The 24,165-nt window shown below is 42.1% G+C and overlaps 2 protein-coding genes across 2 annotated transcripts in view; both read left to right on the top strand.

The window, feature by feature from the left end:
• Positions 1–8: 8 nt before the first annotated feature.
• txndc17 (thioredoxin domain containing 17) lies at positions 9–2,148 on the top strand. The gene is made up of 4 exons (XM_056441039.1): positions 9–248; positions 442–523; positions 1,359–1,434; positions 1,624–2,148. Exons 1-4 carry the CDS (start codon positions 104–106, stop codon positions 1,690–1,692), a joined length of 372 nt encoding a protein of 123 aa, XP_056297014.1. The 5' UTR covers positions 9–103; the 3' UTR covers positions 1,693–2,148.
• A 689-nt stretch (positions 2,149–2,837) lies between these two features.
• Positions 2,838–24,165, top strand: part of nxn (nucleoredoxin) — a 53,410-nt gene continuing 32,082 nt past the window's right edge. The window contains exon 1 of the mRNA XM_056441218.1: positions 2,838–3,315. Coding sequence (XP_056297193.1) covers positions 3,007–3,315 — 309 coding nt within the window. The 5' untranslated portion in view covers positions 2,838–3,006. The remainder of the gene's footprint in view (positions 3,316–24,165) is intronic.

The raw sequence follows: 24,165 nt of genomic DNA, 5'->3' as shown, positions 1-24,165 counted from the left end.
GTATTTCTATCGGGTCCAGTTTTATAGAGGAGCAGTATTTTTGCTAACTCTTGTTAGTGATTCGTATTAGGAAGTGCATTCTCATACACACTCGGTCAAAACGATGGCCCAGTACGAAGAAGTGGCTGTGCACGGATATGACGATTTTTGTCAGGCTGTATCCGAGAGAAAGGGAAAGGATATTTTTGTGTATTTCTCAGGTAATAAAGACGCCCAAGGAAAGAGCTGGTGCCCGGATTGTGTGAAAGGTAATGTCAAAAATTGTCCACCTGGAATAAACCTATATAATATAGCCAATATATGTGTATAAATTACTTTAATTTTGACGACTTGATTAAATGTATGATCACATTTGTCACGGTTTTGGTACTGAGATGTTCGTAACCTGTATTTCTTGAAGTGATCTTTACTTTGTGACCTTCGGTGCATTGTTTCTTTCAGCGGAGCCAGTAGTAAGAGGGCAGATGACTCATCTTCCGGAGGGCTCTGTCTTCATCTACTGTCAAGTGGGAGAAAGGGCCTAGTCAGTATTTTACTCTTCTATCAGATGAATAATCTGCTTTCTGAAATATGATACATAACGGCCACCACAGCTAATGACAGCTCATCAACGCAACGGAACAGCTCAAAAACTGTTGATTTACAGCCGAACATTTTAATTGATTTGATGTAACATTATTTTGAAACACTGTGAAATGGAAAGACAAAAACTTCTTTGGAATTTGTGATGCCAGCACCAAGTATGTATACTTGCGAAATTAGTATAAAATGGTAACTGATCAACAAAATCAAATTTACATTTACATTTTAGGTAGTCACAGTGAGCTTGGTTGTAAAATATTGCGTTTCTAGACAGAAATAAAAGTATTGTGCCACAAGGATGATTTGATGCATAGAAATAACCAATCAACCTAACAAATGAATGGTAGTCGAGAGAAAACATTGAGCTTTAAATAGTCATGGCATAAGTATTTATTTAGCAAACTTTATTATCCTGAAAAGAGAAATATTGATATTTGCACTCATTCAGTGAAAAAACATGTATCACATGTTGACCATCTGCATGCAAACAATGGATTTGCTCAGGCCATAATGCTATGGCCATAATGCTACTAGACAAAGACAATATCACAACACATGTTCTGTACTTTAGTTAAATCATATGCTGTATAAATGTATAATATACGTTAGAGCACCAAATAATGCATATTCATGGGTTTCATCATTACTTCTCCAAAAAAATGCAAATGCAGTTTCATGTTGTAAAAACCCTCTTCAGCCTTCCTATGTCTGCTTTTTCAAGTGTGGTACTGATGAATCATATCAGCTGCTTAAACATGTTTTTTTTTATGCTTCAGTTGGAAGGATTCAACAAATGACTTCAAGAAGACACTAAAGTTGAGTGGAGTTCCAACTCTGCTGCGATATGGGACAGTAAGAATATTTTTCCTGAATATCTTACTGACAAGATACGACTAAAATGAGTCTCACTAAAAATGTTTTTTAGAATTAGATAAGAAGAGACCATATTCAGGTATCATCCAGTCTCGTATGAAATGTAGCATATTAAAAGGTATTGTGAGTACATGTATCATCCCCCTCCCCTCTGTAATCCTTTTTCAGCCTCAGAAGTTGGTGGAGGAAGAATGCCTCAAATCCGAGCTGGTGATGATGATGTTCACCGAGGACTGAGGGACCCTACGCTGTTCACATCTGTCATTTCATAATGTCCTTAATGTTAAAAAGTTAAATTCTCCACCATCAATTCCAGCATTATTGACAACCATTCTGATGATACATCTCCTTTTGCAAAGCAGCAACTTTTTTAATTTACAAACAAAATGATGAGCATCCAGCATAAGACACAGCTATTCCATTAATTCAGTACTTTAACGTCTGCAAAGAGAAACATGAAGAATGGATGGAACTCTAATAGTAATTCTTCGTTGGCTGCTTTTATGTGCAATCACTCAATTCATTTTTGTAATTTGAGTTTGATATGTTTCTTCAAAGGTAACGTCAATCTTAAACACAAGTTAATTAAATCTTTTTGTTATTCTTCGGATTTTCTTCATTATCACCATTTTTATGTTATTGTATGTGTGTTGCCTTGATGTAAGATTACAATAAAGTAACACTTGATGTTGATTTTAGCAGAAGAAAACTTTATTTGTATTGATGATGACTCCGACGAAGGCCACACGCTTAAAATGTGCTAGTTTCACATGAATGTTTTTATTGATTGGTTTCTGTTCTTGGTATCTGGACATTTGAACAAAGTTGTTATTTAAACTACAAGTTGTTTTTCCTCATTTTAATAATATTTCCCTCTTTCAATAAGCATTGGAAGTAGGTTAAATTGTGCCACAAAACTTGTCACGACACTTCAACGTCTGTTGCAGCCCAGGTAGTTTCCTGTTGTGAGCACTAAGTGGCAGCACATCCACAGGAACAGAGGGTAGTTTACCCCAGCCTTAATCTTTGTTAAATTTGCAGAGTTGTATGTAGAGTTGCCTAATGAAACTTGTTAAATGATCAAATTCCGAAGCACTTATTGAAATATAATGTACATTTAAAACCTAGAATCCGACTCTTTTTAATCTGAAATGTATACACACGTTTGAGTACACGTATGAGGATTAACCTGCATGTTATATTATAAACGCATACTAAAAAGAATCCCCAGACTATCGTGATAAAGTGTTATCTCTGTAGCTAGAATAACCAGATGCCGTGATTAAAGTATGCTTTTTGGGGGGGCGATGGGGCGGGGGAGGGGGGCAACTGCTGTTGCAGTCAGGACGATTTAAGCGGAGCGCATTCCTGCACAGCGCTCACACGGGAGGACGCAGACCGCATCGCCTCACGGGCTCACAGCGCACGGAAGACCTCAGATTGGAGGTGGAGGAAGTGCCGGGTGTCGCACGAGCACGTAGCGGTCACATGTGCAGCAGCCTCGGCCGAGGGTAGACGTTGTGTAGTCGAGGAGAGGACCCGAGCGCCGCGATGTCGGAGTTCCTGGTGAGTCTACTCGGGGAGCGGCTCGTCAACAACGAGAACGCCGAGGTGGACGTGCAGTCGCTGGGCGCCAAGCTCTCCCTGGTCGGGCTCTTCTTCGGGTGCAGCATGAACGCCCCGTGTAAGCAGTTCAACGGCAGCCTGGGCGAGTTTTACAGCCGGTTCAAAAAGGCGTCCGAACACAAGGACAAATTGGAAATCGTCTTCATCTCGTCCGATCAGGACCAGAAACACTGGCAGGACTTTTTGCAGGAGATGCCATGGCTCGCGTTACCTTTCAAAGACCGACACAAAAAGGTAAGAATAGGCTGTGGTGATGAAGAGCAGCCGGATCGGTGCTTCTGCTCTGGAGAGGGCTGCGGGTGTTGAGCGGGATGGAAGTCAGTGGGCAAGAGCCGGTGTTGGCCGTGTGCGCTTCTTCTGCCGGTGCACAGGTGTACGAGCTTCAATTAGTTCCTCACATCAGCACCGTATTTTTAATCAGGGGACATATAATTAAATCTGACTTTAATTGTATGTACTTCTGCCTCCTTAAAATACAACAACTCTAGTTATTGGAAACACACACTCACACGTAGGCTACACACATTCAGAACATCTAATTTAATAAAGTCACGGCGTAAGAAGAAAAAGCCGCAGCCAATGGACAATTAGACGAATCTATCAAATGTCAGCACTGTTGGCAAAGACGAGCAATTGAATGATAATTTATTTAAAACAATATATTTCACCTTTTTGTATTCATACCACTTGCATCTCTGAATAAAGCGTGTGTTCCTGACTTCCTTATCAAGGTAATCTAAATGTGGCAGACCAGACATTCCTAACTTATTATCAGCAGAGGAAACGGAAAGAGAGACTTAATATACTTTGTGGTCTCTCCACAGACTAACATTTTTGTTCAAGGTGGTTATTGGCACATACTATTTCAACTAAATGTCTCGGAGCACTGGTATGTATGCATATAACATTATCCATGTGCCCATGACGGCCTTTTTATTTTGTGCCAGCATCTCATTTATCGCTTTTTCCGGTTTCTTGATTATCATAAAAGAATGCAGTGCTTGAAATATTTCTCCTTCAGTCCTTTGCTTTGTTATCCCAATTATGAATTAATTATATATGTCTTATCATACCATATCATGAGGCAGCTTGGATTTAATATTTGTAATATCTATTAAGAAAATGTAGTGTACATACAATATCTTTACATTGGAATTTCTTTTTTTTTAAATTGTCAATATATTAACACATACAATCATTTATAGTGTCATACATTTGACTGTAATCTAATATTTTGATATTTTTTTTAGATGGAAGAAAAGTATTGCCCATTCCTTTTGTTACCGCCTAAAACTGCTCCACAAAAACAGACAATATATACATTAAGCAACATATAATAATATATTACTATTTTTAGTGTTCCTTTACCAGTTAGTTAGAGATATTTTCAGCTTTATAAACCTGAGGTCTTTTCAAATGATGGGTAGGTAGGTAGGTGTGTGTGCGCGTCTGTGAGCAATCCCAGTGTTGTGTCTGCAGCACAGGTCTCTTTCTCTTTCACTAAATCTAAATGTAGGTGCAGATGACGCCTGAACAAAGTCTGTGTTTTTTTTGCATCGACTCTGCCATGCATGTCTAATGCTGATTTTTGTTTGAAAATTGAAGTGGTTTGCTATGTATTCAAAATTGCTAGAGGATTTTAATCCCTTTGGCTTTTCAAGATACGGCTTGTCTACTTTGAGGAGAAAACATACCTTTCTCATGTCACATAATACGGGTTTCAAATCACAGTGGCCTCAAATATTTTAGCAGCTCACATCTGGTCTTGAACACGGTCTGTATTTTGTCAGAACGGATTCATGTGTTTCAGACTGGCTGCTCTTTGTGTCAGTGAGGCATGACTCAGGCTGCATCATTGTCTTGTAAATTCTTTCAGATTGCCAATGATGATTTCCGTTGCGCCTCATAATGAAGTCCAGGAGGGAATGAGGCTCAGAGATGTCAAGGGGTTGTTGTCTTGTTGACGTCTGGGTGGGGGAGCATGTCCATCGCCACAGTGCAGCATTGTTGTCTTTTTCTAACTGCTGGTGGAGAATCTGTGGCATCAACATAACCATTGTTTGTGCTCTCGGTTGGGGGTCTGTTGGCTGCCTCGGCCTTATGAGAATACAGCAGCACAGTTGTGGATCTGTGTTTCTGGTCCAGTCGGCTTCCTCCAACCTCTCAGCCTATTCTCTCTCATCATCTTAACACAGCAGTGGAAACGCAGCAGCTTTAGTACAGGACCACTATTCTATAAATGTGAGAGGTGTCCACTAGTTCATGTTTGATTTATGCATGTCAATTATATTATAATGGTCCACGTATGTATGCTGGGATCTGCACATTAATTCATACTGCGCTTTGTCCAAATGGTTGGCGTTTATCTTTTTAATGGTAATTCAGCTAGTTGAGTTCCCGTTCTCCTCCCCCAAGAAAATATATTGTTGTGATTAGTTGTTGACCTGCACCAGTAAATGAATCGGCAACTATTTTTTTAGACGTCTATGCCAAATATGTGCTTGTTGTAGCTTCTTATGTTATGATTGGTTGCATTTATTTGTCATGTACGATCGGGAAATGAATAACTTTGGGTTTTGGACTGTTGGTGGACTCAAACCAGCAATGTGATTACTTCAAAATTACGCCGTTGGCAATGTGTTGGTCACCATTTTCTAACAACAATGATCGGAATATAATGAACATAATTGTCTGTTGCAGCCCTAATTAATTGCCCATTGTCCATGGATTTATGTGTCTTGGTGGAGCACCAGGTGGTCAACGAAAATGCATACATTAACATATTTTGGAATATACAGTCGTATGCAAAAGTTTAGGCACCCCTCTGAGGCTGCATGATAATTTACTCTGTCTTCACCAAAAAAAGATCACAGTTGTGTAATATTCATTTTCTAGTTAACACTGAGTGCTGGGGTGTTTCCAAGACAAAGATATTTAGTGTAGCAGTATTTAGTTGTGTGCAATTAAATCAAATGTGAAAACTAGACTGTGCAAAAGTTTGGGCACCCTTATCATTTTGTTGATTTGAATACCTGTACCTACTAAATCGCTGATTAACTGCAACACATAATTAGTCTGATTAACTCGTTAAGCCTTCAATTCCATAGAAAGGTGCATCCAATCATTAGAAAAGGTATTTAAGGAAGCCAATTGCAAGTTGTGCTTCTCTTTGATTCTCCTCTGAACGGTGGCAACATGGGGGCATCAAAACAGCTATCGGATGATCTAAAAACAAAGATTGTCCAGCAGTATGGTTTAGGGGAAGGCTACAAAAAGTTATCCTGGAGGTTTCAGCTATCAGTTTCCACTGTGAGGAATGTTATTAAGAAATGGAAGGCAACAGGCACAGTTCTTGTTAAGGCCAGAAGTGGCAGGCGAAGAAAAATATCGGAGAGGCAAAGGCGAACAATGGTCAGAATGGTCAAGGACAACCCTCAGACCACCTCCAAAGACCTGCAAGGTGATCTTGCTGCAGATGGTGTCACTGTGCATTGCTCAGAGAACAGCTGTATGGGAGAGTGATGCAGAAGAAGCCTTTCCTGCACACACGCCACAAACAGGCTCGCTTGAGGTATGCAAAACTACATTTGAACAAGCCAGGCTCATTTTGGAACAAAGTGCTGTGGACTGATGAGACAAAGCTCGAGCTCTTTGGTCACAACAAGAGGCGTTACGCATGGAGGCAAAAGAACACAGCATTCCTAGAAAAACACTTGCTGCCCACAGTCAAATTTGGTGGGGGGTCCATCATGCTGTGGGGCTGTGTGGCTAGTGCAGGTACTGGGAATCTAGTTAAAGTTGAGGGTCGCATGGATTCAACTCAGTACCAGCAAATTCTTGACAATAATGTTCTAGAATCTGTAACAAAGCTGAAGTTACGGCGGAGTTGGGTGTTCCAGCAGGACAACGACCCGAAAAATCGCTCCAAATCCACTGAGGCATTTATGCAGAGGAACAACTACAATGTTCTGGAATGGCCATCCCAGTCGCCAGACTTGAATATAATTGAAAATCTTTTGGGTGACTTGAAGCGGGCTGTCCACGCAAGGCACCCATCAAACCTTCCTGAACTGGAGATGTATTGTAAGGAAGAATGGTCCAAAATACCTTCATCCAGAATTCAGACACTCATCAGAGGCTATACGAAGCGTCTAGAGGCTGTTATTTTTGCAAAAGGAGGCTCTACTAAATATTAATGTGATTTTTCTGTTGGGGTGCCGAAATTTATGCACCTGTCTAATTCTCTTATGATGCATATGGCATATTTTCTGTTTCTCAAATAAACCTTATTTCACTGCTAAAATATCACTGTGTGCATGAAGTATTATATATATGACAAAGAAGTTCCTGATCCAAATGCCCAACAATTTATAGATGAAAGTAATGGAGATTATCAGGGGTGCCCAAACTTTTGCATACGACTGTAATTGGAAGTGTTTACTTCAAGTGTCAGAAATTCTATTTTGCAATTTTCGAAGTGCAACGTCAGCCAGTGACGAGATTGGAAAACAACGTCCGACATTTTGGCTAACGGAGTACGAGAGGGCGCTGAAGAAGTCTTGTCTGAATGTGAACTTGTCAGTCAGTGAAGATGATCCAATGTGTGTGTGTGTGTGTGTGTGTGCACCTTCGACGGACCTAATTGGTGACTGATGTTGACTCGGCGGAGGGCCTTGTTGATGTTGCTGACCTGCAGAGACTAAGTGCACCTCTTGCTCTCCACTCGGGGCTTTGTTTGACTTGGTGCGAGCTGAGCTCCTCCCCCCCCCCGAAGGGTGCACTTTCTCTTCCAGATCCTCGCCCGCCCACCTGAGAATCTCCGACTGTACCCCACCCCTCTGCCCTGCACTGACTTGGCAATATCGCACTGGAGGCTGTCCTCCTTTTTATTTTTACTCTTCCTTTTGCAGAAATTATGTATTTATTCCAAAGGGGATGCTATTCTTGTTTGACTACAGATTGAAAGGAAAGTCTGGTGCTGTTCACTTGGGTTGAGGCCAATCTTTATTGAAACTGTCCTCTGAAAAATGTGAACTCATTTGTATAGTTCTCTGATTACTTTCTCGCCCACATAAATAAACCACTGAATTTAATTGAGTTTATTTCCTCATGCGCATGTCGGACACGTGGGTCAGTTAGATGGCTTAATAAGAGTGGATCATGTTAGTTGTCTTTCTGTGGTGATGTCTTCTATTCTGAAGTTGCTGTTGCTCTTAACGTCATGCAGACTGCAAAGTCAGAACCCGGCTTCTGAACAGCACGGAGGATACCCACTACTGTTTGTCTCCGGTAATCCTTGAATAGCATGTTCTCAGGGAGTGGACGTCTGCTTGCTGTCCAGGCTCGGCTCAGCTGTCTGGCAATCTTGGCTTGCTGGCAATGCCTTACATGGACCTGTGCAGCAGGAGGGGGCGAGGGAGAGTTTTATGTAAATCAATTAAAGCCTCGACCAACGCGATGTGAAAACCCAACTTGACCAACATGGGGAGAACAGGCTGCCAGAGCTGCTCCTGCAGTAGTCTGAGGGGGGAGGATCATATCCCGGGGAGAGAAAGGCCTCTTGTTCGAGGCCTTCTGGTCGGCGGTTCTGCTCGGTAGCGGGCCCCCAAAGGCAGGACGGCCGCTTGCTTGGCCCCTAGCCAAGTGGCTTCAGAGAGGGGCTCGGGACGTCTTCCATCAATAGGTCACTGATCTGAGGAAAACTGCAGAGCACCCAGCATTTTGAAAAGGAACCCAGACTGTTTTTATCTGCAGGTGGCAATTCCCTCTTCTTGATCTGTCCATGTGGCATTATTGTTTCTGTGGGCCTGTTTTTACTCACACAGTGTGGGTTAATAACGACAACAGACTGTGACATTTTTGGAGATTCTGTGATGTGGAACATCTCTAATTGAGAGCTTTAGAAATGTAATTGTAGGATTCGGAGAGGATGTGTTCGTCACCAGTCTCTGCTCGGTATGCCTGTGCTGAAGCCCGTGGGAGTAGACGTCAGCGAGAGATCAAACTGAGGTCTTTCAGATCACCAGGTTTGTAAGGTGTCTCTTCACAATACCATATTATAAGGATTCTATCCACATGGATACAATATTTGTTTATTCCACAATCTGCAGTAATCCAATTTTGATTATATTCAATTCGGGGGCCTGCGCTCTATTTGAGACAATATTATTTGTCCATTTTAAGATGCTGCGTTACATCAGCTCATAAAAAGCAACTAGGATATGATTTGGCCACCGTATTACTGAGCTCTGTGGGAAGGAGTTAAGCTTGAGAGTTAAAGGTGACACAGATGTGCATATCTTGATTATTTTATCTTTACCTCTAATATTGATATATGTATATGAGGGGCGTCTAATGTGGCCTACTTCTCCAATTGTCGCTATGAACCTGAAACGATGGCGTTCTCTTAGATTAGATAGGTTGGATTCCTAACAATGATCAAAGTCCAGCGGCTTTATGTAGCTTCATCTGAAATTGGCTGTGTGAATCAAAATCGATGGGAAATAAGATGATCTTTACTTCAAGGTATGTGACCCTGGCAGATGATTAATGATAAAGAACATTTAATCGAAAGTTTCATGTTGGTTAATTACATTTAAAGATTAATAATCTTCTCCCCAAAACGTGTAATCGGTATTTGATTCCATTTACTTTTCACTGAGAATATTCTTTTCAGAACATTAATACATATTATTGATATTTTTCTTTTTCAAGTTTCTAATTGCCAAACTAAATTGTGATTTATGTGTTGTCTGGTTTAATTCACAACATCCCTGTTCATGACCACAATATAGGAAATTTCGTCCCCCAGCATGGCTCGGGTCAACAATACTTGGACACCTTATAGTTAGGCAAAGGAAGCTCTGCGTGTTGGCATAATTGTAACTAGATAATACCTCCGACTTCTCAAATGACATAATCCGGTGTCTTTATTTCAATTATAAAGTACAGGAAATGCCACAGGTGTTCATCAAGCATTTAACTCAATCAGATTTATTGTGTATGTCAAATTTTGTGCCTCAGGTATGATTGTGTATGCGTTTTTATTTTGTAAAAGCGGTTTTGTTTCACTGGTCGTGAAATATAGATCACTTCTGCGGCAGCGGTGTATCAACCTGGAACAACAACGGCATAATATATATGCATGTAGTATTGAAACACCTCATGGCTTTTGCAATTACCACCATTTCTACATTCTATTGGGTTTAGTGGACACTGACCTTGTAGAAGCGGTTACTCCGGCTGGAAGTGTGCATGTCTGGTTGCAGCGCCTCCATCTAACGTGTCTCCATTGTCCTGCAGCTGTGAGGCCTTGTTGCTGAGCGCCATGTTTGACAAGAGCTTATGTAAAGAATGTGGCCAGACACCTGTTCCACTGAAGCCGTTCAGGGCCAGAGGACATGGAAACGGTGTGTGTGTGTTTGTGTTTGAGAGGACTCGGGATGGCAATGCCAACTGTTACATTTCACACTACCAGGCTTTAGTTACCGTCTTCTTTCTCTGCCCATTATATCTTCTTTATTGGGGGAGCTGTAATATTATGAGAGGCCACAATAGAGAGCTCATCAGAGGTGAAGTTCGGATGCTCAAGTTACCCCAAGTGAAAGTTAAGGGAACAGTCGCACTGTGTGTCTCGTTCACTTCCGTGATCTAACCGTCGGATAATGCACACTAGCTGCAAGGTTTCCACCTCCGTCTGCGGTCCCCGACCCCTGAAACGATACACTGGGATTAAGTTTTCCTCTTTGTCTCCGTGTGCTCCAGCTGGACTTTGTGGTTTTCAGTCAGAACTTTCCAAAGCGGAGTAACGTTAAAGATAATGGACATGGTTAATGTGTTCACCACAATGTCTTCAGTAGCTCTCGATGAAAACAACAGATGATTCCTCCACACATTGCCTCGAACCAGCCCATTTGACGCATACTTGCCAGTCAAGCGCATCCAAACCAGTGCAGCATAAAGTTCAACATGCGATCTCTCGATATAAATCCATCATCTGCCATGTGTTACTCTCTTTCTTTCTTTCATAATGCTACAGCTGCCGTATCCGGGAGGTTTGCTCGTCTCCCCCTCTGAGCTGAGAACCCATCGCGGATGGGTTGTTGTGCCTGGACCCTCCCCCACTCAATCCTCCGGTCTCTAATTGCCCCACACCACAGCTCGGCAGCCCCTTCCAACATAATAACGGCATAGCCGCCCCCCCAGGGGCATCCTGCCATCCAGAGCTGTCTTTCCTCTTCCTTTCTGTTCTCATTCCTAGATTGAACGTTGGCTCTTTGTGATGCACATCAGCACTGATCATATTTCGTAAGCTACATAAAAAGACACGGCGCTTTGGTCCGTCACTGAAAATATTCATCTTTAACTCTCGACAGTGGATGAAACCGATACCCTTCAGGATGGTATCGGTGAGCGCCAGTGTTGATTTAATGTGAAAGTATTTATCGTATGAACATTTCTGGCGTGACGAGTTTCCCCTTGGACGATAGACCCCTCCCTTCCATGTGACCTCTACCCGGTCCCAGGATGGCAGCACTGTTGTGCATGTGTCTATGCAAGCATTTCCCCCCTCCCTCACTGGGGTGTTTTCATCCAAGTGTAAGTGCTCCTGCAGCTCACCATACAAAGAGACCCAGTGTCTCGGCGTGTAGCATGGCACACTGGCACCAGCCCCGCTGCCTACATTTGATTGGCTGGTGCCTGCAGCGAAGGGACTTTTATCCAGCAACTGACGAGCAGTAGCTTGATGACTTGACTCACTTGAGGGCAACGCTGTTATCTGTTATGCTGTTAGCATCATAACCATGTTGTTGTACTGCACTTGATTACACTAAAATATTGTACTTTGGCTATTCCCTAACCACTAACCCAGGTTGTACCGCCGCATTTGTGGAAAGACGACGAGTAGTTGGAGGAGCTCAACTAATTTAAAAAACGGAAGACATGTTGACATATTGGTGTTTTGGAGGCAAAGAAGCATTGGATTCCAAACTGGTGTGATGAAAGCAATGGATGAACTGTTGAAATGGTTGGTTAATAGTAAGGAATGAACCATTGAAAGAGTTGGCTATACATAATAAATAAACATTTGAAAGGGTTGGCTCAAAGTCGTGTTGTGTGTTGGACCCAAAAGCAACATTCCATCTCAGCGTTTTCACGCTCCATTTTTACCACGTTCCAGAAAGTGATATTTTTGTACAAGAGATGGCACTGACTGCTCGTTGTCTGTCTAGAATGGGGATTTGTTTGAAGAGAAGTCTATAGTGTTTATTTGTGAATAACGGCAGTTTTTACTATTGGGATGCTGCTACAGGCAACATTTTTATTTATTTTCTTGTTGGTTCTCATTGCAATGTTTGGAGATTGACATCTCTTCTATTTGTTGTGTTATTAACATTGAATTCCTAAAAGAGAATGGAAATCGATTCATCTGTTTTTTTTATTCACAAATATTTAGATAATCATTTTAATAAATCACATCGTAGCCCTCTGAATTGGAATCTAATCGTGAGGTGCTTAGAGACTAGCATCCCTACTGGTAACCACTCGTGTACATTAACTGCTGTGCTGGGCTGTTCTGGTAGAACATAGATAAAGATGGAGGAAAACAAGGTCGCTCCCTCAAGCTCGTAGTATTTCTGTGGAGAAAAGGCTCCACTCTGCTCTAATGGTCTTTGTGGGCAGCCCACATCTTCAACAGGATGGATTGAATGTGGGCAATGCAGTCTATATTATTTAATGTCATTTTAGAAATAACTAAACGTCTATAATGGTATACTGTATATGGATGAAGATCATCTGGCTTTAATCTTCTTTTTTTGTGAAAGTGTTTATTTTCCAACCCATCCTAAGCCTTATAATAAGCCAGACTGTGGAAAACAAAAGTTGTAAATTACATGAGCAGATGGGGATTTCTAAAGCTGTGATATCTTCAGTATCAGACAGTGGTCAAGAAAGTGTACAATCATATTTCCCAAAATGTTGAGTTATTCCTATGAAGTATTAACAGTAGAACTGGATCGTATTTGCAATATACCAAATCTCGTCTGTCACACCCGATGACAACCTGTCAGCATGCACCCCAGTCCCTCGGCAACAGGCAGACTGAAGGTCACTGAGAACCAAAGGAAACTGAACAATCATACAATCCAGAATAGCACCTTGTCACAGCAAAAAGAAACTGACTCCAAGCCTCCACTGGGAAATCAGGCCGAGGCCCTTCTTTTTATGAATTTTCTTATTCATATGTACCCTTGTTTCTTTTTTGCTATTTCAAGGCGTAAATGTACATGTAAACGCAGGGCTTGTTTTACATCATTCACATCAGTTGGTTCTAACTGTTGCCTGATCCTCACTCGGCTCCTAGGCAGATGCCTCATTTCCAGTAAGCTGTTGATCTCCCACCGGACAGCGAGCCAGCCGAGGCTACATCATGTCTGAAAGGCCAAAGACCGCTTCCATATTATCCAAGTTGTTTTCAGGGCGTGGCATGGCAGCAAGTCGTGGGTTTTAACAGTTGCTGAAAGAACGAAGAGTGTATAGGTAAGCATCCTCGGCGCTCTGGAACTCAACGAGACTCTAGCCGTGTCGCTAATTGAAATGCTGTCCTTGCTAAATTGGCATGTTGCGTGAAGTAATGGTAGAGCAAAATGGAGGGGAGTTTGGCTGGAGAATGGCGTCATGGCCTGTAGTTTGCTCATTATATTTCATAATAACCCATTCCCTGCTCCTCCAGGAGATTGCACACAAATAGGCATTCTTGAATGTGGATAATTTAATGTATTTCTATTTTTTATTATTCAAAACCTTCTGCAGCCAGGTTCACCGAGTTTACCTCAGCGCTGTTATTTGACGCTACTGCAACAGCTCGCTCTCCACATAATTGCACATTATATATCTACTTTGACAAATGGATATTGTGGGTGTGTGTATCCGAGTCATGTGATTATTTAGACCACATTTGTGAGCTATTACTCAAGGTCACTGATGGTCACGCTAATCTGGAAAACTATTAATGTTGCTGCAGCGTTGCCAATACATTGGTTTATGCTGGTGTATTTTCAGGAACATTACATTGACAATATGAAGTGGACTCTTGTGAGCTGGCTTCACAATATGTGCTGGCTCTGAAAACCTGTGGCGTAGTAGCGTGATAATTAATAGATGGAGAGTTACCTGCCTTTTGTGAGTTACTGTATGTGATAATATATATGTAGTACAATAATACTTTGGTTGTTGGCAATTCAAGATGTTGTAGATTACAGCATCTTTTCTAAATATTTGAAAATTGTATGGAGTTTGTTGTAGTTTTTTGTAGAAAGAATGAGGCCACCCTGAAGTACAATGACTACAATAATAATCTTTTTTGATGCTACCTGATATGTTTGTAAATTTCCCAAATTTACAAACAATTGACATTAACGATAACCTTTCTGGCATCTGAAGAACGCCTCTCAGTGTTGAGGCGCAAACGTTGTTGGAATACTTAAACCTGCTTACTTAAACTGGAGAGTTGACTAATTAATTAAGCATAAAATAAAAATGGATATTTGCGAGCAGTGCCACAAGCTGAAAAACAAAACTCTGTCATCACGAGGAGGATAACTAATCAAAAATTACATTATTTACACCTCCAAGACGCATCTTTTTTTCTTTGCTCAGTTTTGTTCTCCACCGATTTCTTTTTCGCTGCTAAACTCTCCACCATGTTCACCGGCTAGCTGCTGTCTTCGTGTATCAATTGGGAAATATCAATTGGTGATCGTTTTTACATACTTACTATACTTTGAGGCTGCGTTCTAAAAATTGTCTCTCCACAAAACCAGCTTCTTTTTTTAACAGTATTTCTATAAGATGTAGTGAGTGTTAAAGTCTGGCCTGTTTGTTCATTTCAGCAAGTAAAGAAAACACACACCCAACTTGACCGTGACAGTAACTTGCCAGAGGATTCACCGATGGTCATCCATACAGAGTTTTTGGCATAGTTGCTCGCTGTAACGGTGATTAGTTGGAGGGCTGGGTAACACAAACCATGACAGGAAGCCAGGTTGTCATGGGAGGTGCTGATTATCTGAGTGAGAGGGATTGAACACCGAGTGAAGAAGTAGCCTTGGGCATTATGCTAGCGGGTAGATCTATTTTCCTGTCTTCTGACATGTCTTTCTTCAATAAAAACACAGCCCTGTAGTTATAAGGAGCGTGTTAGTCGGTCACGTATCACACAAATCATCACACACTTTAAGCTGCTGAGCGAGCGGACCCCCCTGCTGAGGCTCTGGCATAGCTCTATCCCTGTGTTGGGGGATAATCGCTGTTATGATTAGTCTTTTTTTTTACCCAATCTTTGCGCACGGACCGCCGATGCCACGGCCATGTTGAATGAAAGGGTTTATCAGCTTAAGCCCGTTGTAAGAAGCTTGAGAGGTCTCATCTTTTCACGGTGGAATGAAAGCGGCCCTCGGACTCGAGTGTCCAGGCAATTAGAGACACCGGGGCCTCAAAGAGAGATTACTGGCACGCAGAGTTGTAGCCGGCATCTTTCTAGTCCTGCACATTGTTGAGACGCACAGTGCTCGTTGCTCTTTTCTCAAAGGGCAGCAGAGGAGATAACCCAACGCAGTCCCGTGGCTCTCATCTGGGGCAGATTCTTTGGATGCAACCTCACATTATAGACTTCAATGCTGTACATTGTTTCCCCACAAACTGATGGTAATAGGAGGGCTTGTTTTCTACTATAGTAGCAGTGCACACTTTCAGAGGATGAATTTCTGCGATCTTTTTTTGGACTTTTTGCACATTGTTTTACACTCTGTTGCTATTGTAATGTGAATATTTTGTTAGTTATCTTTGGTTTCTACTCTCACCGCGCCTGGTGTTTGGCAACATCATCAAGGTAGCATTGTAGAGCTGTTTGCATCCTGCTTGGCTGTGTGGAGGAGTGGAAGGAGCCTCGAGGTGCCAAATGACTAACACTGTCACTGATTTGTGTGGAGTAAGGTCCTTGTTTATGAGACTATTCATAAACTATCATAAACGACCTCCGAATAATATCTGGTTTGTTTTTGCCAGTGGAATGGCAGGAATTTGGTTAAGCTACAGATGTTGACTTCATCTGAGCTTGTTGGGCTTTTTAATGCAGTGTGCTACTTTGCTCCATGCCTAATATTCATATTAGAAACGGTCGCTACCTCAGGTTCAACGATGCATAAAGTCAGACAACATCACTTCAGTGCTCTGTTTAACGTCTGTGTTTATGTTGGACTTCATACATCAGGTGCAAAGACTGCAGAACTGAAATAACTTAATTTGTAAGGTATTTCGTTTTCTGGATTAGCCAAAGCAGATGTTCCCGACTGGTTATTTTACTGGTAAAAAGCTTCTCAGTTGATTAACTATACTGATATTTCATATTGAGTGACATACAATTATGTATTTATGTGGATATTTATTTATTCATATTTCAGTTTATATCAATATTTATATCACATCATCATATCACAGCAGGAGGGGGCCCCCAGGCAGGAGGCCCAGCAGGCAGCAGGGGAGGGGGGAGGGAGGGCCAGGAGAGAGGAGGGGGCCAGGGGCTAGAGGCAAGGCAAAGGCAGGCACACCACCACACACACAGCTGGGTCCAATGGACCCTATGAAGAAGTGAAAGTCAAGAGAGGGAGGGAGGAAGTAGAGTTAGTAGTGTGCAATGGAGAGATATACATTCTTCAATAAAGTGAAAGAGAAAAGGAGATGGGAGCTCAGTGTATCCTAAAACGTCCCCCAGCAGACCATAAACCTAATTTACTTATATTAGGATTATGAGCAATCTTTTACAATAGCATTTGATTTCTGACAACCTCACTGAAGTGAAATAACAATTCACTTTACACCCACATGTCACTTTTTTTACGAATTCTATAATGACCTTCAGTTTTATTACTTTCACTCCATGTGACTACCTTTTTTTCTTTTCTTTTTTAAAGATAAAAGAGATGTGATACTAGCACACAAGACCTGCTTTGTTTCCTTAAAGGTTACAGTTAAAGAACCATTCCCCCGAGGATGGCCATGAAAATTTAATGACACATTGCTGCTCGAACATTTACACACATTCAGTGTTTGTAATTATGTACATTTTGATTTCCTAAATGAAATAATTAGCAATATTTAAAAGATTTCCAAGACCTTAACGGTTTTATGTTTTCCTCCTCTGAAGGAAATGAACTGTTGGGAAGCGAACGAGCTTTAAAGTGAGACCCTGCTGATGTGAATTGTAGCCTGTCTGGTGTTAAATTGAGTTTGGGCTTAGGCAGTGGGCTGGACACAGAAAAAATACCCAACCCCCCCTCTGCTCCACAGTTCCCCAGTATGTCACTCGCCACCTGCTCATTTGACAGCTCTGCTGGTCTTGGAGGCAGCAGGTGTGCTCTTCAAGTCCAGTAGCAGAAGGTTCTGGTCCGACAACCCCGGTCTGTGTCCTGTGGTCCGTAAGCCGGCTTTCTCGAAGGTGGACTATAGACTTCGCAGGATCATTAAGTATGGCCGCATCAATAGCCAAGTGTCTGTGTGCACACAGTCCCCCATAGATTCACACAAAGCTGATGAAGCGAAGCAGAAAGAAAGGCAGATGAAGGTTTCATGTCAGGAATGTCTGTCTTTGTGCCAAGTCCTATACCTTTTCCACTTCTTCCTTTTTAATCCATCATATAATCATGGTGTGCAGCAAGAGCTGGAGGTATGTACCATGTTTATAAAAGAGGGAAAGAGAGGGAATAAAACTACAGAATTAGTGTTGCCATTTTTTACGATGTGAATGAAACCAGACTTGAAAGATATAAAAGTTGAGATCTAAACCAGGAGGCCCGGTTTGTGATCAATGTCTCTACCTCAAGAGTGCAGAGAGGAGCTTGTGGCAGCTGAGAAGCCCGACATGTGGAATCATTTCTCTCCTGTCAGCCGAGTTCTGCTGTGTGGCCAAAGCCCTTGAGAGACAAAGGCATCTCCATCACTTCATCGCTTCCCCTCACCGCTTTGTTGCTCCAGGTGTTCGATGTCTGAGCCGTCGAGATGAACTGCAGATAGAAACTGTGTGCAAAGGTATGTTTTGAAAAGAGAAGGAGGAAGAAGAAGAAAAAAATAGCTTGAACTTTCTGCAAAGCTGCTATAATTCTGACAGGTGCTTTTTGAAACTCTGCGTTCCCTCAGTTAGACTTCTTTAAGCTTGAGAGGCTGAGTGAGTGCGAGGAATCATCTTAACTTTGCTTTGGTGGGAGAAAAAAACCAGTAGGGTGGAGATATGCTCATAATGTTTACTGTAATTATGCTCTCTAATTACTGGCATCAGAGCATAAACCCCAAAATATGAAAGCAGTATTTGACATCACCCGCGCTAACAGGCTATTATTATTGATGGTCTTTTTTTTGGTGCCATTCCAACGAGGCAGGGCTGAAGGACGGTACACAGAACAATGTATGGAAGTAGAAGGTGGAACTCGCTGTGCTTTCGCTGGCTTTCTAGGCCTCATTTTAACATGTTCTTCCTTCGGCCGTTCTCAGAAAGTAAAAGCGGAGCCAAGTTTAAAAATCTGGCATTGCCTCCAAAGCTCAGAATATTTCTGCGAAAAGCAGAGTTTTTGGACCGAGATAACAGATAGTTGCCAGTCTTTGGGTGTGTCACACACTGCCCTGGAATATAAGGTAATGCACACATGGGTTTCTCAAGTGTGACCACTTTTGAACAAGAGTCTGCTGGTATCAGTAGTTCCGCGAACCTTGATGAAATAGAGCAAGAGTGTTGCTTATCTTGAGTCTAATATTCATTCATCAAGAGTTAGGTGTGACCTAGTCTGATTTTACCGAGGCTCAGTTAGTTCTTATGTCTCGCTTTACGGCCTCCTGAGGAGTGGTCTCTTTTTTGCCCCTTTATTCTTCATCACTTCAGCTTCCCTTCCATTAAAAGACCCTGGAGTTATTTGGGGCTTGAAAGCCAATCCTGCTCTCCAAGAATGATCTGCTTCCTCTTCATTGATGGTCCCTGCTTCACGGTATCTCCCACAGACTGCAATGAAAAGAAGGATGGGAAATGGTGCATTTTTAATGATCCACACCATCTTTGATCTTCGAATTGCAGCCATTGTGTCATAAATTTCCATGTAAAATTCCTCAGATTACCATGCTTTTGATGTTTATTCAGACTCTGCTTTGATATCACTGGGCTGGGATTGGGAAAGTAACTTCAGATTTTTTGTGCAGCATTTACGCCATCCAGTAACACTGCTCATTATACAAACCAGATAATCCAGTTCTAGATAAGACTTTTTTTATCTGAATAATGGAAATGGGTTCCAGTCACGGTCCGGTTATATAGATGCAAGAGGGAAATATGCTGGTGGTTTTGGGGATTTAGTGATTAATACAGTTTGTGTACTTGGCATTGGGTTTACAGACAGGAGGGAGGCTTCATGCACGACCCTGGGCCTGCTCTCGTGTTTGCCAGTGGTGGAGTGTGAGCCGCTGGAGGAGGATGCCAGCATGAAGACTGATATAGCTAGAATGGGCACTCGGTAGAGCGCATACCTTCACATATCACAAGATTGGGCATTGAGTTATGAACAACTTGGCATTAGTTGCATGCTAATTGGATAAAAATGGACCGTGCTATGGTAAAAAGAAGATTTTGACCTTTTTATGACCTTGACCTTTGACCCGATCAATCCCAAAATCTAAGCAAATGGTCCCCGGATAATAACCAATCATCCCACCAAATTTCATGCGATTTGGTTTAATACTTTTTGTGTTATGCGAGTAACACGCATACAAATAAATAACTACACGGCGATCAAAACATAACCTTCCGCATTTTCAATGCGAAGGTAATGACTGTAGTATGGTGGCTTAGTCAACAATGTTCAACTGCAGCTGTTTCCTTTTGCCATTTCAGAAGAATGTAATGTAGCTTCAAGTTTTTTTTCTTTTTTTTTTAAGCAAGAAGAGTCTAACCTTGTAGGGGTTCGCTGGTCTGTGGTGCCATTCTGGAAAGTAAATATACTTAAAGTGTAATGGTCAGAGCTGACACTTAAGCGTGGACAGGACCACTTGGGAGATTTATTATCAAGCTGATGGGCTTGGATGCACACTCGTGCCCTCACACTGTTTCGCTATGTTTTTTAATGTTTTTATAGACTACACCCCCTGCGGCAGTGTCCTCTTCCTCCCAACACAAAGGAGAGCAGGACGAGCAAACTGGGTCAGCTTTCTCTCTCTTTATGACATGTTTGTTTTTCTTCTTTTCCCCTAATGATAAGTCTCTCCTCTGTGTTCTTTAAACATTTGGATGTTTAGTTTCTGCAGAGGTGTAAAAGGCTCCCAAAGCAGCTTTTAAACTATTATGAATCCTCAAGGCCCCTGAAAACTTGGTTCCAAAGTGGTATTAGTCACCATAAATAATGATTGCTTCATATGAAACTATCAAGTTAAGGTTTAGAGTAAAGAACATCCTCTGTCCTCAGACATTTAAACATGTTTCATTGACGATGGCCCGGCAACATAAGCAAACAACTCCACATCTGTCATACCATTTATAGTAAAATCGGTGCATGGAAAAAAAGAACAGAACAAACCGAACAAACAGAAATATCTCACGTGAAATAATCAAAACCTTTATCTTTTGCAGAAAGGTGTGTAGTCATATACCTTGATGATCCTTGCAATAATCTGGTTGTGAAATCTGTTTTAAGGGCCTTTTTTAAATCTGTAAAAACAGAATTTGCAGTGCATTAATGCCAGCTCATATTTCTCGTTCATGGCCCCAGCTCAGGGTCTTTATTATAATTGCATTCACAGACATGGAGCAACATCCTCCTGTCCAGCCATATCCCAGATGACCAGCACTCTGTCATCTCCGCCTGCCAAACGCAGCCGCTGAAAAATGTGAACTCTCCAGCAGCCAATCGCTTTGATCAAAATGATGCTAAACAGACACAAACTGCATTGCCCCCATGATAACCATATATTTCATGCTCGACACATTTAGTTGATTGCTAATCTTCACACGTTTTCCTGAGCACAGGAGGATGGAGATGTGAACAAGAAAGTCATTTCAGTGATCACGAGGACCTGTATCCAACAGCTTCCTGTTATTCATCAGGGAGGCCAGCGTTTCAACTTTGTTTCCAGCGTGCCACTCTTGCTGCACACTTTCTCAGGCTCAAACAATAGTCCCCCCGTAGCTGGCCCCTCGTAATCCTCTTTACCAGCCCCTCTCTTTCCATCTTCTCAGTTCCCTCCAAAGGCCAGGCTCCCCACGGTGTTGTCAACATCAACCTCTGTTGCTGAGATCTGCTGCAAATTAGAAAATTGGAAAAATTGATTTCAAAATTTGTTTTTTTAGTTATTTCACTGAAACTTGTAAGTGAACTTGAGTGTAGCATTTATTTTGTTCACATTGTTCTATTTGCGCAGCTTGCACAGCTAATCAAGACCATAGCTATTGCCCCAGGCCATCCCAGTGTTTGAGTTTTTAGTTGTCTTTTTTTTGTAATGTCTTATGCAAGCTGGCCTCACAGGATGCAGTATGTTTGTCATGCATTGTTCATCATCTGCTTTGATATCGGACTCTGTGGGCTTTGTGCCCAGATTCCATGTTGAACAGAAAGTAAAAAGTAGTACGTCTCAGTCCTTCTTTGTTGCCTTTGTTTATGCAAATGTAGGCTGTTTTTTTCCGATTTTTGCATGACTCAACAAAAATACTCTTATGGGGTTTTTTTGGTCCAGAGACACTTCATTGTTAAGCATCTCAGTATAGTTGAGGCATGTTATCTATCACACAGGGGGGTCTGGATCATTAATGTTTTCTTCCAAATGAGCAGACCTCTCCTCCAGTTGATACTCCCCCCTGTCTTATCGCTGAAGAGATTATTTCAGCTTGATTAATGTAATTATTTGCCCATTTATCCCTTTCTTATGCATCAAACAGCCTTTTTGCTTCAATGGAATGGCAAGTGACGGGTGGTAATTGTAGATCAAGGCCGACTGAAGGGACTGTGGCGGGGGCTGACGCTCAGGCTGTGGTGTCCGGCTGCCCCTGAACCACCGATGTGCTGCTGCTCGCGGTGGGAACTAAACAATGGTGCTGCTTCTGAAGTCAGACCCGTCTCGCAGCGGCTGTGGTGGGTTTCCCCCTGTGCTGCTCTTTTCATTCCAGCGCTCACTAGAAGTGATTCCTGTCCTCTGCCCCGGGCCGCCACAAGCGTCACTGTCAATCAAGCTGAGTAAGAAGGAGCGCTGGAGGAGGGCCTGAAAGGCAGTGACACGCCATAAATCCACTTCAAACAAACAATTAGCATGCTGATGCATAGGGCAGATGAGCTTTTATGGGGATACTTGGTAATTCACTGTAAGGCTTCGTGTGGGTTTGGGAGTCGTAGTGGAATGTAAACGGTGTTCTTCCTGAGTACTGGAGTGGCGCCTCATCAGCTCACACAATGCTGCTCAATATATGCAAAGCCGTCTCTTGACGGGGCTTGTTAAGCATCAATATTCACTCCTGCTCCAGAGATTTATTTCAATATGGGCCATTACCGTTGATAAAGTCCCCGCTCAAACGACTGCTCACACGGCTTTGTGACTTCCCAATCCTTAAAGGAGCCACGTTCCCAGTTCTCTTTACAACTAAACAATCCAGCATTGTCACTATTATGAGTTCATGAACTGTGTTTGAATGAGGGAGATGACATCGTGTTAAACATTAAACCACCAGGTAATGCAAAGAGTGGCTGGAATATGTAGTTGCAACATTCAGAGGAAGGGAAAAAACACATTAATTTGATATCCAAATCGTGTGTGTTTTTGAGTGGGATGTCTTCTTCATTTGTCACTCCTCTAAAGCTGTAGTCTGTGCTGCTCATCATGGCCCAATTGAACACAACACTGCAGCTTGTTTGGCATAAATAAAAAACAAAACAATAGATACTAGGTTTTCCCAGAAGATGCAGAGAAAGGAGACAGAGATTTAGAAGTATAGAGTGCCTTTAGGGTTTCTATATCTGCATCACATATTTTTTACCCCTTGCTGTCAATTAATTGTGCCAAGAGATTTGTGTTGTACAAAACAATCTGCAAACAAATGCATGAGTTTAAAGGTTAAGATATGTATAACAGTCGGCCTTTTGTCCCTCACGCATAATGTTGACTGTGCCTGTCCACGAACCGTCCACTCAAAGTCAGAAGGGCTATGTAGCTTCAAAAGATGGATACAGCTGTAGAAAATAGATCCTCTCATAACGGATGCAACTCTGATTGCAATTTGACTAAAACAGGAAATCATCTTCAGGCTGCAGATCTTTGTTGCTAAGAGACCAGGCGGGTGGGCTCCTAATGGCTGAGTGGACCCCGAGCAATCCTAGACAATTACGTTACCCAATCATTGAGATCTGAGAAAGGGAGTGGGGCTGTGAATTCATCATAGGGTTGAAGCTGGAGATGAGCTTCCATTATAGGAAAAATTGACTCTGTGAAAGACATGGAGTGATTACAAGCCAACTGTTCATGTTTGGAAAAGCAATTAGTGGTTATTGGCTCTCTATAGACCATTATGGAATGGACTGTGGAAGAAAATAAATGTTTCAAGCATCATGTCCCTTTTTTGTATTCATTTCCCACACTTATTTCATGTAGGCCAGAACGTTTTTTCTTTCTTTGTGTGCTGTTTGAAAATTGATGACTGAATCTCTCCGTCGAAACAGTAAGGCAATTCAGACTATGAGCTCATTCAAAATGGAAGGAGGAAGAAAAAAAACGGCGGCATTGTCCGATCGGTCACTTCACAGGAGTGTCCCATACAAAAGTCCAATCTAGTCTGAACCAGTCCCGGCCGGTCCATTTGTTGCTCCTTTGGCTGGACCACCCAGACTGGAGGGCTCACAAGTGAACATTGTATCCCTCTGGGAAAAAGATCATGTAGCAGAATTGGTTCCCAGATTACTTTCTGGCCCGAGACGGAAGGATTAATCAATAAAAAACTGAACACAGAGTCAAGACACATCTAATGTAAAATGATGGTGACTTTTACAGTTTAGATAATGGATACACCTCGAC

This window comes from Pseudoliparis swirei, chromosome 20, assembly GCF_029220125.1.
Source record: "Pseudoliparis swirei isolate HS2019 ecotype Mariana Trench chromosome 20, NWPU_hadal_v1, whole genome shotgun sequence".
NCBI classification, from domain to species: domain Eukaryota; kingdom Metazoa; phylum Chordata; class Actinopteri; order Perciformes; family Liparidae; genus Pseudoliparis; species Pseudoliparis swirei.
The sequence above is the reverse complement of the archived record's forward strand: the minus strand, read 5'-3'. Positions and strand labels throughout refer to the sequence as shown.

Bases quoted from the DNA above. Each gene is read 5' to 3' on its own strand.
- txndc17 (XM_056441039.1), top strand. From the start codon at position 104: ATGGCCCAGTACGAAGAAGTGGCTGTGCACGGATATGACGATTTTTGT. The intron at 524-1,358 runs GTCAGTATTTTA...TTTATGCTTCAG, and splicing joins CAAGTGGGAGAAAGGGCCTA to TTGGAAGGATTCAACAAATG. The intron at 1,435-1,623 runs GTAAGAATATTT...ATCCTTTTTCAG, and splicing joins CTCTGCTGCGATATGGGACA to CCTCAGAAGTTGGTGGAGGA.